Below are 16,088 nucleotides of genomic sequence, written 5' to 3' on the forward strand. Positions count from 1 at the left end.
TTTCTCCATTTTCAGCTTGTGAAATTCCTGCACTTTTCTAATGTTCAAGCCATTTCTTTCTAGTTTTCATTCCTACAGACCTTTTCCCTGGTTTGTATTCTTTCTCCCTTCCTTCAGATTGTTTCCATTACTTTTATATCAGCCCTTTCTGTACTATGAGCTGTTCTTCTCCATTAAGGGCAGGCTGAAGAATGGGGAAACTTTGGAGCTGATGCCTAGAGCCTCTTCTGAGTACAGAGCCTTTTGGTTATCCATGCTTGTTTCTTGGGAAAGGGCTACAGACACAATAAGATATTCCTGATGAATGCAGAGTTTAATTATTTGGCTAATCGTGACCTTGTTTAACCCAGATGGGGGATTCCCAATCAGGTGAGTGTGGTAAGTGTCCTTCCCTGTCTGCTCTCTACTTGTATGGCACTGCTGTTCTGTAGAGCTGTTCCATTCCTCTTGTGTCAGCGTTAAAGGCTAAGCAGAGGCCTTATCACTGCTAGCAGTGTTGTGCTTGGTTGTGGCCTTCTCTTGTGACATTAGTATCAGGTGTTCAAGTATTCCCAAAGTGCCTTGCTTCTCTCCTTGCACGTGGAAGTATTCTAGGAGGCTAGCAAAAATAGCTCGTGTTTTTGCTTTTTTTGACAGAAATGGAAACCTTGCCTACTGAGTCACTTTAGAGACACTCTAGAGTTGTCTGGAGGAGAAAATGCTGGAAATTCCCATATTAAAATAAGGTTTCCATTGCTCAAAAGAGCAAACTACAAAGAAAGTCTAAGCATTGCTGTAGTTTTTGCAGTATCTTCCTCATTAAAAAAAAAAACAAACCAGGAAATCTCTAGGTTTTTCAGTTATTCATATAAATATGAATATTCATATAAATATTCAATAAATATTTGAAATATTTTCAAATATTTCAAAACCAGTGTGAATATAACATTTTTAACCTGTAGACCAAAGTAAAATTCCTACTGATTTTAATGAGTTTAGGATTTCATTTGCAACCAACAACTTATTTCTTCAGACCAAAAAACTATTGCAAAAATGTGCTTTAATGCCTAAAATGTTCATGTGAAGATTTTGAGCAGGATTGTCACATACAGAGTAGCAATTTTATAATTCCAAATTTTGTTTTCAGAGGTACTGAAGCACAGTACTTTTGTAATAAAATATCTTCTTGGGCAAAAATTATTTTTAACACAAAAACATAAGTTCATACATCTCCTTAGTGACAAGATTATCTTTTTTTCTATGTTTTTTTAATTTATTGCATGAGTTTGAAGGGAATACTCATGTGTTTTAAGTCAAATGTAATTAAATTCTTCTTTCAACAGAATTGTTGAGGAACCGCTTTCACTTGCACGTCTTTGGTGTCTTAAATGATGGAAACCGTGTTAATGAAATGTTACTGTACTCGCTAACTTTTTATCAGATATGTTTAAAGCAAAATAGAAAGCTTCCTGTTCTTTGAATCAGTTACATATAGTTGCAATAAGTTCATTACTTCTGTTCGAATGGAGGTTCAAGCTCTGAATAGGGGTAGACTGCTTATATGAGGAAACCAAGAGAAGTTACTGGCTGGTTAGGACAGGACTAGGAGGGATGTCTCACTGGTCTTAGAAAGAGGAGCTCAGGAAGCTGGGTTGTCACAAGGGATCTGGAAGAATGTTGGGTTTTATGTGGGGTGTATATGGGAGAAGCAACGTTTAGAGGAACTGAGATATTATTATAAATATCTTCATGGAAGAGTTCACATGGAAATTGTAGAGGCAGGTGTTGTAAAGAGTCTTGAAGAAAGGGGTTAGGAATCATTCATTTCATGAGGAAGTGGTCTCCAGGGAATTAGTTTCCAGTAGTGTATGCACAGAAGATTGGCTGAGTTTCTGAGGAGCACCTGGAGGCAGATGTCTCAGGAGAACATAGCTGGGAGAGATGCTACCAGTAATCTCTACAAAATACCTGGTTTTTCTACAACTCCTTCTCCAAGACAGAAGAGGAAAAGTTAGCTTCTCTAATGTGTATTTACATTTGGGCTTTTTCTATATGAATAGGCTTTAGCAGTCTTACTCTTTGAATTCTTTTATTCTGCCTCTGGAGATAGTTCAAACAAGCTGCAGTTCATGCACCAACAGTGCACAGCTGTTAATGAGAGGGAAAATAACTGTTCCTGCAATGTCTTAGTAGGCTTATCTGACTTCTGAGTCACCAGCTGAAAACCTTTCTTCTCAGAGGCTGAGAGTAGAAAGAAAAAACTGTTTGGGATGTCTTATGTATCCTAAATTATTCTAACTGGATTTGTCTAGTGGTCTGCAGGGAGATTCAGGTCTTTCCTCATGGAAGCATAAGTGAATGGAAACGTTTCTTTTCCTAGCTTTTGCTTAGGAAAGAAAGAAAGAATAAAAATAATAGGAAAGCTAAAATATGGTAACATATTCAAAGTTGGTTGCAGTTGTAACACAGTGATTGACTTAGTCATCACTAAGTTTGGGTTTTCTGTAAGTAATAAGCAATTGCTTATGTTTTCACAAGTTACTAAGTAATGTTATGTATGCAGGATATTCATGGTATTGATGACTCCTACTACCTGATGTTAAAGTAACTGTTGAAAATTTTTTGAAAAAGGGCTTTAAGCTAAATGTGTGTCTTACAATGTTATATATAGATTCCTCATAAACCCTAGCATTTGGGTGTACTGAAGAGCTTTCTGGTGGGTCTGAACAATTCTTATTCTAGGACTTTACCACTAGGGCTTACTGTTTTTCTTCTTTGTACAGCTGCCCCAACTCTTTGTTACAGCACACTGTGCTTTCTGCATTACTGTGTCAGCTTCCACCTCATTTTCAGTCTCTATAGCAACACTGTTTCTCAGCAACTGGGAGATTCTTAGTAAAGGCCCCTCAATTTAGAAATACTGCACTCCAACCATTAAAAAAAAAAAAGCTTTGAAACAAAGATCAAAGAAGTTTTATCTTTAATAATTCAGGATATTTATTACTAATTAATTAGTGTTCTCTGTTTTGACTGCTTAGACAATTACCTGATACTTTGATCTGGGCCTTTGCTAGGCATTTGTGAGCAGCTTTAATTTAAAAGCAAAACCTTTGGAACTGTGTCTTGAAGTCAACTTTTAAGTGCTGTAAAACTACTGGACTTCTCTGGCGATGTCATCTGACTTCTGGACCTTTAGTAAGTAATGAGAGGAAGGTAAGTGCAGCTACTGTATTTAAGAGGAGACAATAATTTTGGCCTTTGAACAAAACATAGAATGTTTTCACCCTTCACAGGAAACAAAAGTAATTGTAGGTTCTTTTATGCATATTTAAAATGTTGATCATATGTTGTCTGATTTCAAAAGAAGAAAAGTCTCTGTGATCAAGTCAATTGATCTATTGGGAGGTTTCTGCCTTACTTCATGTGGCTTGTCTTTCTTTGTACTTTAATTAAATTATGTAGCATGCTTCAAAATGCATTTTATTTGCTCAAGTACATATTCTGAGAATATGTAAGGCAAGCAAAGTACATATAAGTAATTAAATGTTACTTTTCTTTCACATTCCACTCAGATTCAAGAAAAAGGCTGCCCTTTTTCTGCACATAGGAGTATTCCTGTTAATTGGACCAGGATTTATAACTATAACAATTTATTTCCTGTACACTTGTACATAATTTTAATTTTTTTGTTTGTTTTTAAGTGGTTTTCATCAGTAAAGTGCACAAGTAACTGAAATATAACACACAGGCTGAAATAGTGTATCAGTAAGCAAAGTTACTTCAGATTTCATGGGCTTCTACTTCCATATTGTGTTCATGTGCTAACACTAAAGTAGATTCTCCTCGTTTCACCCAGGCAGTCCTACTGCAATCAAGATCTGAACTGTCCACAGAGTTTTGTATATGAAAATGTAGCCTGTACATACATTAATAATGTCTTTTGTAACTTTCTGGAGGGAAAATTTTCTGTACATCACACAGATGTGAATGTGCAATGATGGCCAGTTTGGTAAAACACATAAACACATGCTTAACTTTGAGACCATGAATACCCTAGTACAAGACTATAGAGTGTTTTTCCATATGGGTAATTTAAATGTTAGACATTGTGCTGTGCTGGGTAGAGATCTTCTCATCTTACAGTAAGTATCGAGCACTCATAGGTTATGCATGCTGTATAACTCAGTAAGTCAGTGGATCTGTTCTTATTTGAGTGAGCAAATTCTAAGGAGTTCTAATTTAAGTGAGTTTAACCTGGATATTTTTACATTCATCCCATCCACTTTCTTTATTTTATGTACCTCTGGTACAGAGAAAAAAAAGGAAGCAAGCTGTGTGTTTGTAAGTCTACCTTCTAGTTTGCTACATGTAGCTTTCACTAAACACTTATGTTTAATTCATTGCTCAGCGTCTTCTGATTTCATTGATTTCCATACATGGACTTTTCTGTCAAGCCAAGCAGAGGAATCTACTACTGCAGCTATTTTAGGAGCAATTGTGTAATATTTTCGTATATATTGCATGTGAATATATATCTATAGGCAAAGTTACATGCCTGTGTAAATGCTGGACAGAGCTGTAGTCTTGCAGAACCCTTAGTAAGGAGGAAAATAGAATAGTGGAAAAGAAACATAGTGGTATTTCTTTCAAAGAAGGACTTCAGTAAAAACTGGCATTGTAGGCTTGAATGAAAAAGACTATTAAAGCAAATCTGTGTCCCAGTATTTTAAGTATCTAAGTTTAGGTTATGACTGAAATTTAGGGACTGAAACACAAAGTTGCAGCTTTCACCAATTAAAATGGTGAGAAGCATATTTATGGTAGACTCAATAATTTTAGATCATTGAATATTTATGCTTTATAATTGACCAGTGTTCTGTCACGTTTACGACAAATGATCAATGATTCTCACTGAAAAAATGTAAGATGTGAACATTTGTTTAAGTTCAGATTTAACACCAAATTTATTATTTAAGGTTTAGATCATTTCCAACTATCTAATTTTTATTTATTTTAGCAAAATTTCCCTTTTTTCTCCACAATAAGTCATACAGATGGCCTTTGGAATCTTGTGTGACTTAGATCCACTATACCTGGTGTTGTGCAAGTGCAGTGTTAACTGAAAGATAGTACAGTTAATTCGTATTTATATTTGTGTTTGCAGATGTAAAGTAGTTTAGAGCATTAGTGAAATAAATCCTGAGGGGAGACATTCAGTTTCCATTATTACAGGGACATAACTACTTTTGCTTTCAGAGTTGTTTAAACAAGTAGATTCATGGTTAAGTTTCCTTTTCCCCTTCCTTATCAGCTCAGTAAGAATAATGTCAGCTCAGCCTACAAACTTTAGTTCTGGTTGAAAATTTTAGAAAATATGTGTGAGTAATTGAAATCAATTAATCTTGGGAAGAGTCTGGTGTAAAGATATGCCCTCTGTGCCCTGAAATTGTACACTATGGATCATGTAGTAATCCTGCTTGTAAACACCGGACTCTTAATAGTGAAAGATCCCATTGTCTGTACTTAAAACTGTTTTGAGGATTGGTTTTGCCCTGCTACAATTTTGCAGTTACTCGAATTACTCCTATTTTGTGCTGAGGAGAGAGCTTGCAATTTGCTGGCATTTCTCTGCACATGGCACCAAAACTATTTTGTTTTATGTAATTCTGTTTAATTTAATTTCTGAAATGCATCCAGTAAATTGTTCAGATTAAAAGGTTTAATTTGAATGGTTCGATATGTCTCTGTCTAGAATATGTGGTTTTACACTTTGGTTTGTTTTGTTATAGAATGCCTAATGCCATCTGTTCATTTCAAATGGATCCAGACTTGCAGGGTAAGGATTTTTCTTATTTTTTCCCAACTTTTCTCAAAAGGCATTTCTGTGTCTTTTTGAACAGAAACTACTGAATTGTAATGAAATCATGCCACCTTGAGAATCTCTGTGCTGTAACACGTAAATGACAAATTACACAGCTGTGATGTCCTACCTTTATTGTTGGATCTGTCCTGGCACCTTCCTTGCCATTATCACACTGGCTTATGGAATGGTCAGGCACACAGAAGCCATGTTCCCTAATTTGTAATATATGCTAAGTTTTTTTCCCATATTCTGGAATAGGCATGAAGGATGGTCATACACTCCCTTTTTGAATGCAAAATCTCAGTGCACACCTCATCTGCCACAGAGCAAACAGCTCAAAATGCAGAATAGCAGGTAACCAGCTGAAGATGTCAGGAATCAGCACACTCTTCTATGTGTGTAGGAGCTCCTTTGTCAGCTTCTTAACAAAGGGCATTTATGCTTCTTGAGGTGAAATTTGACCTACAGCAGAATGATTACATGCTGGTTTTCTGTCCAGAGGGGAAGCTCCCTTACCCTTCATGAGAAATGAAAGACTTCGATGTCCCTAAATAGCATCTCATCAATAATAATTCTAAAATGCTTTGTATTTTAGTTGGGATTTTTTTTCTTTGCTATTTTACTTGTGTGCCCTCATAAGTTAATTCTGGAACTGTGCTTGACAGGCACAGAATGCCGTACTTTGAGACCACGTTTTGTCTGTAAGGGTGGACTTGAATTGAGTAGCAGATGGCTACTGAAACAGATTCCTTTCACTTAGAAAATCATCCTGTGCATGGAAGGTGTTTGAGTTGGATCATGTGTATATTTGTAGCATTTGTATTTGAAAATAAGCATTTGGAACTTAATCCATAGCCTACTGAAAACTGTGGGGGAGTTGTTCTGTTGCTTTCAAAAGGGCTTTGGATCAGTTTATTGAGGAAAGAGAACTGATGATGCGTGGAAGTCAAAACTCATTTTTCACGTTGTATGACATGCTACTCTACATCTCCAAATAATATCACAAAACATAGTATGACAAGAGCAGGACTAAACAGATGGTATAGCAGTTATTGGCATCTTTCTATAGCTTAGACAGCATCTGGGAACCAGCAGAGCCCATAATTTGCTGGCTATTAATATTAATCTGGTGTATGTCTTGGAAACCATTGCACACAGATTGGCTCGTTTCCAGACCAAACAGGTAAAGTATTTTGTAAGTTATTTCTACTCATTTATACATATTTGTTGCTTATCTTTAATCTTAATCTACTGTGTGTAACTCTTCTCTGAGGTACAGGGAGAAAGAGTCTCTGAGGACAAAAGGATAACTGATAAATCCCTTTCTAGTTTCTGAAGTTTAGTGATCAAGCCTTTTTTTTTGGTCTTGAAGTTCTAGGTATGTGTGTAAAGTATCAGGTATAGGTCATGGTCAGCATCTCTTACTTTCCACTCAGAAAAACATCCTTTAGTGACGTGAAAGAAATAAGCTGAACTCATATAAGGATATGGGATTTAGTCAAGCAGATTGAGTGGGTTTGCTAAACAGAGATGTCAACAGTCATTTGCTCTGGTAAATGGCTTGTCTTCTTCTGCAAGTGTCCCCACATGTTGATCTTGACAGAAGATTTGTTTAGTGCTTGAAACAATATGCATCCAAAACAATAACCCTGCTGTGCAGACTGACAAACTGTTCCTTGTAGAAGAGATCTCTGATCAAAAGACCTGTTTGCCTGAAGAAATATTATTTCTTTATGATCTTGGCTAAAAGTATGTGCAGTGCATAACCTCATAACCCTTGATCTGGTTCATGAATAAACTTGATTCCCAAAGAAGGGTCGTGTCACTGTTTAAAAGAGGACTGTTCCCCCCACAAAGTTATTTGAAAAAAAGGAAAATGCTTTCTTTTTGTTCTCTTCCCCCCCCCCCCCCCCCCAAATTTTCCTTCAGTTTTGATCAACTCCAAACTCCAAATTTGGTTGGTTTGATTTTTAGTTAGTTTTGAATGAACCACTCTATTGAATGTGTGTTTGTTTTCTTTCACAGAGGCCTTCAATGATGTTCAGAGCTCCGTATACAGAACAGCCCTAAAACTACGTTCAATACAAAGTCTTTGCCAGTGTTAGTAGCCAAAGAGAATCCTGTGCTTTCACAGGGAGGAGAAACTGCATAAAATTTGTGTTGCTGTCACTATGAGTTATTATGCTACTTTGCTCTCTCATTTTCCACTTAGAGTTTCAGAATGCAGTATGAACACTTAAGATCTAGATAGTGCTTCATATACAAATTGCTTTTTTTCCCTTTTGAATGTTGATGGAAATATATTAGTGAAATTCTAAAATTATGGGAGAATCAAATTATTTTCACAATCTGAAACACTGCTATGTAGACATCACTGACAATTATTAATCTTTATCTGTATATTATTATGCTCATGAATAGTCAAATTCTAATGTGTTTCTTAGGAGCTGACTTATTGGAAATAATAATAGCTTATTGAAAATGCATTGACTGGACTATAGAAATTAATGAGAGCAAAATAAAATATGATAGACCAGAAAACTCCTGGTTAGTATTCATTCTCCCTGTCTTTGAAGTGAGTGAGAATTCACTGCAGGCAAAGAGTTGTGCAACAAAGTCCTGGTCACCTAGCTCACTTTGAAATTACTGGATGTAAATTCCATATTGAGCTAAATTTCATTGAAATCTTGAATTTTCCATTTGAAACAGTCTGTTGCTGAAAATGCCCAATATTGCAAGTGAGGTCTTCAGGGTAGCACAGAGAAGGTGACTAGTTTGTTGGCCTTGGACATATTTTTTTCATTTGGGGATGCTCTCTATGAATATATTTATCATGGTCTCAGGCCTGATATGGTTGATCTGCCTGATGCTCTGTGTCATTGTGGAAGTACCAGTTCACACAGTAACTGGTTTTCTTTTTATGTAGTGTACTGTTTTAGGCTTCATTTTACAGACTTGGTTTATCTAGGCATTTCTAATAAATTGTCATGCTTCCATTCATGAAAAGGCAGGGATCCTCATTCATTTTTTCCTCAATTTTCCCACAGTGGATTTGATTGATGTTTCTCTGATTCAGCACATTCTATCAAGTGAACAAAGCCAGATTTCTCTGAACATGCAGCAAATCTCTAGAATGCTGATGAAACTGTTCCAAAGAGCAAGATTAAAAAAACCAGGCCAGGTAGATCAAAGAGCTGCTGAATTCATATTGAGCCTGTTGGTTGCCATGTATGACAGGTAAGAAGAATAAATGCAGATCCATGGTGAAGTACCATAGAGTCACAGAATGGTTTTTTGGATGGGACCTTAAAGATCATCTAGCTCCCACCCCAAGTACTGCTAGACTAAATCTGTTTCTACCACTCTTACACCATTTCAGTGTGAAACTCTCCCATTTTGATTGGTTTTGCTTTGTAGAAAAACTGGGACTAGTTCACCTGTAGGAATATGGGGCACAAAGCTGCATCAAAAAAACCAGTGGTCAAATGTTTCCAAAACTATCTGGAAATCGAGACTTCTGCCAGTCCTTGCTGACTTTTTTTCTGAATAGCTTTACAGAGTAGCTGTTCTTCTGACTTCCAAGATATTTTGATACACTCCTGAAAAAGAATCCATATTTGCCACTGGAGAAGAGTACCCATGCACAGGTCAAGAATTTGCCAGTCACTTTTCATTATTAATTTTTCTCTAGCTTAAGAAGTTCATCTACCAATTATGAAACAAAACTGATGTCTCATAACCAAGCTGAGCAGCTTAGTGAATAGCAAATCGTTTCTGAAAAAAATAAGGAAACAGCTCACAGAATGCATTTTTCTTATGTATTGTTTGTGAATAATGAGTTAATTCACTAAAGGCAGGATTTGTTTGGGATTGTATCAAATTTAAAAGAGAAAGACCAAGTTCATTGTGCAAGTTATTTACCACAGGTGAAATTTATTCCCTTCTACATCAGAGCAAAGTTTTTTACTGAAAGTAAGTGAGATGTAAGTGGTCTGCATGACTTTCCCTTGAATCAATACTCATTACTAATATGATTGCTACTGCTTAAGGTCCCATTTTATAAAATTTTTTTGTACTTAAAAAAATCAATTAATGCTAAGAATAAATAGTGTATTAAGAAACAAAGCTAGAAATAGCAAGAGTATTTTGTAATTTGTGTGCACTGTAGGGAAATAAGTTAGAAGAATCTTCTTATCAGGACTCTTGGTCTTTTAGTCTGTTTTCTTAGGATGGTGTCATTTTGTTTTGCTGTAATTTATTTTTTAAAAAGAATTTCACAAGTTTCTTGACATGTATATAAGATAGAAAAAGCTTCTTATAATTTTCTAATCATGTTTTCTCTATAGAGGGCTATTCTCCACTAATAACACTGGAACATATATCATAGGAGGAGCACATAGGAATTTTCCATGTTTGTGTGGTAGTTTACTTTATAAACTTACATAAACATCTTAAGGGAGTTTGATTGTATACTTTAGCTTTAGTCTTGCAGTTTTTTCTTTGAAATTTCTAGAAAAGCAACAATTTCCCATGCAGCTCATACTTTAGAGATTATCTTGCAGCTTTACACAGTGTGGGTTTATCTAAATAGTCTTGAAGACAGTTTTATGTAATGGTATGTTGAAGCTTTGAAAAAGTAATATCTTAAATATAGATTTCCAGGATTTCCTGATTTTTGGTTTCTGATTCATGTCTGCATTGTCTTTACAAAAGATAATTGTGTTTTTTTGTTAGGTGCCTATGTCACAAAACTGGAGTCTAAATTAATCTACATAATTTATTATCTAACAGTCAAAACTAAAGTCCTGCTCCTGCATATATCCTTTTGATTAAATTGAGTTTCGGTGAAATTAAATGTATTCAGCCCAAGAGAAGCTCAATGCAGATCTGGGGCCATAGTGGAGCTGCCTGATGATATATGCAAAACTCAGATTGCATCCTTTATTCACTACTGTATTTGGGAAGGCCTTCCACAAAAAAGAGCAGAATTGTTTTAGGACATACATTGTACATGTAAAATTACATTTTACTTGGAATAAGAAGTCTTTGAAGAAGATGGTTTTTTGTTTTATGATTGCATGGTATCTTGGAACAGTTAACTCTGCAGTTATGTTCAGTGACAAAGGGTTTTAGACATAAAATATCATTGAAATGTTACGTCAGTTATATTTATACATATAAAAGGGTACCTATTTTGAAGTTTTCTTCCTGCATAGAAATATTCTATTCTTTAGATGTTTCAGTTTTTATATTCTCAGTGAATGTAGTATAACTTACTTCATTTTCCTAGATCTGGAACAGGGTATGTCAAAACTAGATCTGCTGCAGCTGCCTTAATTTCCCTTTCAGGAGACACTCTACTGGCTAAATACAGAGGTGGGAAATGTATGATTTTATACACTGCCTGAAATATTGAACATTGAGGAAAATTTCCATTGTCATTTTTTTTACCTTAAAAGGAAATACAGCTCTGCCATGCAAGAAGTAAATTATTTTGACTGCTTAGTTGTAGAGAAAGGCTGTAGCAGAATAATGCTTTTCAATCGATGTCTGTAGCTGTCTTTGCAATAAAGAGCCTCAAAAGAGGTCATAGTAAAGTTTAAGATAAGGAGAGCTTCTATTTGCCTAGCAGAAAAGAACAGAAACCCCATAGTTTTAAATTAGCAATTCACAATTTAAATAGAGTACTTCTTGTATAAACATACTTAAATATTTTTCTTAATGTTGTGAGAATGAGTTCATTGCTTTCTTCCTTGCTTTCCTTCTCTTTCCCTCACCCTAGGGAGAAGTATGGTCACAGCAGTCGCTGAGAGCCTGTTAGGTACATAATAAAGTGTAGTATTTGGTAGACTGCAATTACCATAGCAGTTTGAAGATAGCTTGAAGACAATTCAGGCTCTGCTAGGATTCCAGCTTTTTTCTTGTTTTCAGCTTTCTTCCAGTTTTATGCTGTCCCTGATGGGAAGGCGACCTTGATTACCTGCAGTGCCCTGAGAAGCCTGCTAACAGACTTAAATCAGGTAATGTCACTGCAGTGCTGTTACACAATGGATTTTGAAGGAGTGTACTAACCTAGGAGAAAAAAACCTCATGATTGATGACTGAAGTAATTAGGACACTGTGGACATAGGGAGCTACCATGCAAAGTAGGTAAAAGAATCAAATTCTGTCCCTTTTCTCAAAATAACCACTTGCATTAGTGAATGCCTCTGTGCATTCACGTTGCCTGAGCTTACAGGTCCTGGAAACAGCTGGATACAACTGTTCCTAAAGCAACTCCAAACTTCAGATGTCTGTACTCACTAGAATAGCTTGCAGTTGCAGCAAGTTGTCTTAGCATACAGGTATTTCCAGCTGAACTGGTGCTGAAAATGGAGTCTGAAAATGACCTCTGAGATTCAAACTCAGTGTCCTTCACTATTATAGTGTGGAAGCATAGTATGTTGATCTGTTACAGTAAGTGAGTTGGAAACAAATAATTCTGACACACCCTGAACTATGAAAACGGCACACTGATGGTATGAATATGAACGGCTTTTCTTCAGAACAGTGTGTAAAATGGCATTGCTATAGATACTTCACCATCTGTGTGCTGTCACCATCGTAGCAGAGCATGATGGGAACATCTGTTTTTTATTGAGGTGTTTCTGAGCCTTTCTTTTTGATGTAGATCCCAGCCATTGTGGGAGAAGGCTGCACTCGGTCTTGTGTGGAAATTGCGATTCATGACTGTTTCCATGGGGTGAGTGAAATTCTGATGTCCTGGGAGATTATTCTGAATGTTGCTGATTGATTAAAAACTTCAAGTGTATCACCACATAATATCCCCAAGTATCTACTTCTAAGGAGCAGGGCTGATCATCAGTCTCACAGTATGGGAGGATTTGTATCTATAGAAAAGATGCTCAGTAAGATACTACTGAGGACTCTTGCATTTATTCCAAAACCTTTGGAACCCAGTAACATTTTACATGAATGGAAAATCTATGCTAGCAAAATCCAATATCAGAGCTTTTATTAGGGTCTGTAGATGAGACACCAGTTTTTTTCAAGTGAATGTATGAACCTGAGACATGTATTTTTTCTAGGTTCTGAATGCAGCTATTGTCGAAGAAAAATTCCTGTCTTGGCTTAGATCGGAGCCTGCTGTTCTCCTGTGGCTCCCTACATGTTACAGATTATCAGTCACAGAAATGGTTTCTCACCAAGCTAGATGCAGAGTCTGCAAGGTTTTTCCCATTACAGGCATCAGGTGTGTCAGTAGTCTTTAGCATCCACATAATTAGTTCTTACCATTGTTTGCATACCTTACAGGTTGTAACTGATGTACTAAGCAAGAAACTTTGGACGTAATCTAATTTAACCAAGAAAAGAGGGAAAGAGAGAATACTGCAGTCTAGTGCTCAAGCCTTCATCCTACTTCTCTCTAGCTCACTAGCACAGGTGTGACTATGAAAACTTGCTGAAGGTAAACTGGCAGTCCAAAGGTAAAGCAAATTAAACCTATGTATCTCAGTTCTTTTTCCTGTAACCAGTTGTATTAACTGGCTAGTTAAGTTTTCCATCTTAGCATCTTGGTCATCTAAGTAATGGTATAAAATGGCATAATGGTATAAAAAGAACACTCTCCATTACCTTCTGACCAGAAAGCTCAGGAAAACATTTTACTGTTACTATATTTTCACTAATAGTAAGCTTGCAGGTTTAGTTTCTTGCATTTTTAGTTTTTTGCTTACAAATCCTATGTCAGTATTACAGTTCCATGAGAGCAGCAAATAGATGTAAGCTGGTGCATAAGAAGCATATGAAGTTTTAACTGCATTCTCAAAAATGGGAAATGGTGCTAGAACAATGGTTTCTTCCATGGACTGCATTTCAATGCAGCAAATAAATAATATCAAAACCATTGGTGGGTTCAGAGAATAGTCCACAATCATTTGGACAAAATAACTTGAATTCAGAGGATGCTGAGGAAAGTCATTACTCTAACAAAGATGTTTCTTTTCCAGAGCCCAGGGATCTGGATTTCCAGTAATCAAGGTTACTTACACCAAGTTCTTACTTGTGGGGAAACAAATAAAGCATTTTGTTTTCCCCCACAGGTATCGCTGTTTAAAGTGCCTCAATTTTGACCTTTGCCAAGCCTGCTTTTTTACTGGCCGTCTCTGCAAACCCCATAAGAGATCACATCCTGTTGTGGAACACTGTGTGCAGGTAGAGTCCCATTGTACTGATTCTGTGTTGAGGTTCTACACATAGACAAGTAAGCAGTAGATTCTTGAACTACATTCACTATGTGTGTATTAGCCATAATGGCCATGACATATTAGCATTAGTAGTCTGGGAACAGTGAGACAGGAAAAGGAATAAAGCAGGCTTCTAACTTTAGAATGAGTGGTTTTTTTCTGAAATAACTGAATAGAGCTATGAAGTATCCCAGTGCAAGTCTTCTTCAGGAGTTTTATGGCAAATGGGTGTGTATTTTACTGTATTCTGTGAGACATGGCAAGTTTTCTGTTAGCAGATAATCTTTAAGCCTGTGAAAAGTCCCCTCAGTGTCCCAATGCTCCTTCATCCCAATCCCAATGCAGACTCATTGAGAAATTAATTCATCCTAAAGTTGTACAAACTCCTGCATGAAATGTCTTTCTTTTTCTCTCTTTTCTGAATGTCTTCGGTTTTTCCACTTTATTGTAAACTTTTCTGACTCATTTGTCTCTGTCAGTTAGGGATACAGGACAAAGAGGTAGCATGTGCCCAACTAAGATCACAGACTCCGTTACAGGGGCAACTTGTGCTATCATCACACTAGTGGCAAAGTACAACACTGGGAATTTGTGTTTGGAAGATCAGCTTCTCCTTTGAGCAGGAGATTCCAGATCTTGTACACAGCAGCAGATGGGGTTTTTGTGGCTCTGTATAACAGTATCCTTCTGTTCCAGTAAGTGAGCTGGAAAGCACTTAAGAAAGTTTCACTAAGCTGTACTTCCTGGTCTCCTTCCCAATCCTCTGCAGTTAATGTGAAAGGTATCTGGGTAGTCAGTGTCTACACTAAAATTAAAGACTGTTAGACTGCTCCAGTAGTCACCCTTTGTCTGGGGTAGCATTAAACTGTTGCTACTTCATTGCTCTCTTTCTGAAAACAAAACCCTATTGCTAACACTGTGAGAAATTATATCTGGATGCTCAGTATCTGCATTAAAAATAATAGTTCAGTCCCCCAAATATTGTTCTTCATATTCCATCTGTGAGAAAGTAGCAGAATCAGATGTTAACTAATCTCCTCGTGTAGAGATTTCTAAGTAGAGACATTAAAATTAGTGTGAATGGAGAGTGAATGGGAGTGTGTGTTTGTGGGAGCACCAGAAGGAAGGGCAAGAGAGATAAAGCAAGGCAGGAGATGTTACAGCCTGGATTGCAGCCATCTTGTTTCTGCAGTATTGCAATTGAATCACTGAACTTTGGCTTCCTTTATGAAACCCTAGTCTAACACTAACCCTGTAAATATTACTTTATAAACCAAATATTACAATACAGGCCAAAATCTATACCAAAATTTAAAAGATAAGCTACTCACTATGACAGATACCATTTTTATATCTGTTGTGTGGGACATAAAATAATCAGCAGTAAGTTGCTATCCCCATACCTTCCACTCTTAGCAGATGCTGTCCTTGTCTGGGTAAGTTTTCACACTCTTTATCAGGGATTGAGCTGCTGAGTGGGGGTTTGAGATATCAGCACTGTTTTTCCTTACCGTGCTGACACCTTGTGGTAATGTTACTACCACGTTGAGAAGCCCTAGGAGGGATGTGGTGTGTTTTCTTTGTGTTTTCCTGCTCAGTCTGTCAGGGCTCACCCCATGTTCTGCAGCAGTCACCTCCTGGACCAGAATTGGTTTATGTCATCCAATAATACAGCTACTGAGTTTAGTTGTTGTACATGAGCCTGACATTCCTGTGATAAATGGATGTGTATTTTACTATATTCTGTGAGAGGAGGATGTGAGCCATGGAAGACTGTATCTACTAATACTTTATACAAGTATAAAAGTATTTCTTCCTTAGATATTACTCAGCAGAATTATTGTTGTGACTGTGAGCTTAATCACTGCAACTACCAAAATCCTGTGTTAGGCATTTCCAGGCTGCCTGACTTTTGTCCAGACAGTGTTTTGTCTAAAGGAATTGGAGTTGCTCTTGCCTGTGGTCCTGCATCACCACCCGCCTCAGCTCCTCTTCTAGGG

General features: G+C 36.8%; 1 protein-coding gene across 1 annotated transcript in view; it reads left to right on the forward strand.

The window, feature by feature from the left end:
• Nucleotides 1-5,769: 5,769 nt before the first annotated feature.
• DYTN (dystrotelin) overlaps nt 5,770-16,088 on the forward strand; it is a 46,759-nt gene continuing 36,440 nt past the window's right edge. Inside the window, exons 1-8 of the mRNA XM_069022224.1 lie at nt 5,770-5,815; nt 7,868-7,942; nt 8,890-9,079; nt 11,133-11,218; nt 11,774-11,862; nt 12,513-12,584; nt 12,931-13,094; nt 13,945-14,056. Of these exons, the coding sequence (XP_068878325.1) occupies nt 5,770-5,815; nt 7,868-7,942; nt 8,890-9,079; nt 11,133-11,218; nt 11,774-11,862; nt 12,513-12,584; nt 12,931-13,094; nt 13,945-14,056 (834 nt within the window). The remainder of the gene's footprint in view (nt 5,816-7,867; nt 7,943-8,889; nt 9,080-11,132; nt 11,219-11,773; nt 11,863-12,512; nt 12,585-12,930; nt 13,095-13,944; nt 14,057-16,088) is intronic.

This window comes from Aphelocoma coerulescens, chromosome 7 (genome assembly GCF_041296385.1).
Source record: "Aphelocoma coerulescens isolate FSJ_1873_10779 chromosome 7, UR_Acoe_1.0, whole genome shotgun sequence".
NCBI lineage: Eukaryota > Metazoa > Chordata > Aves > Passeriformes > Corvidae > Aphelocoma > Aphelocoma coerulescens.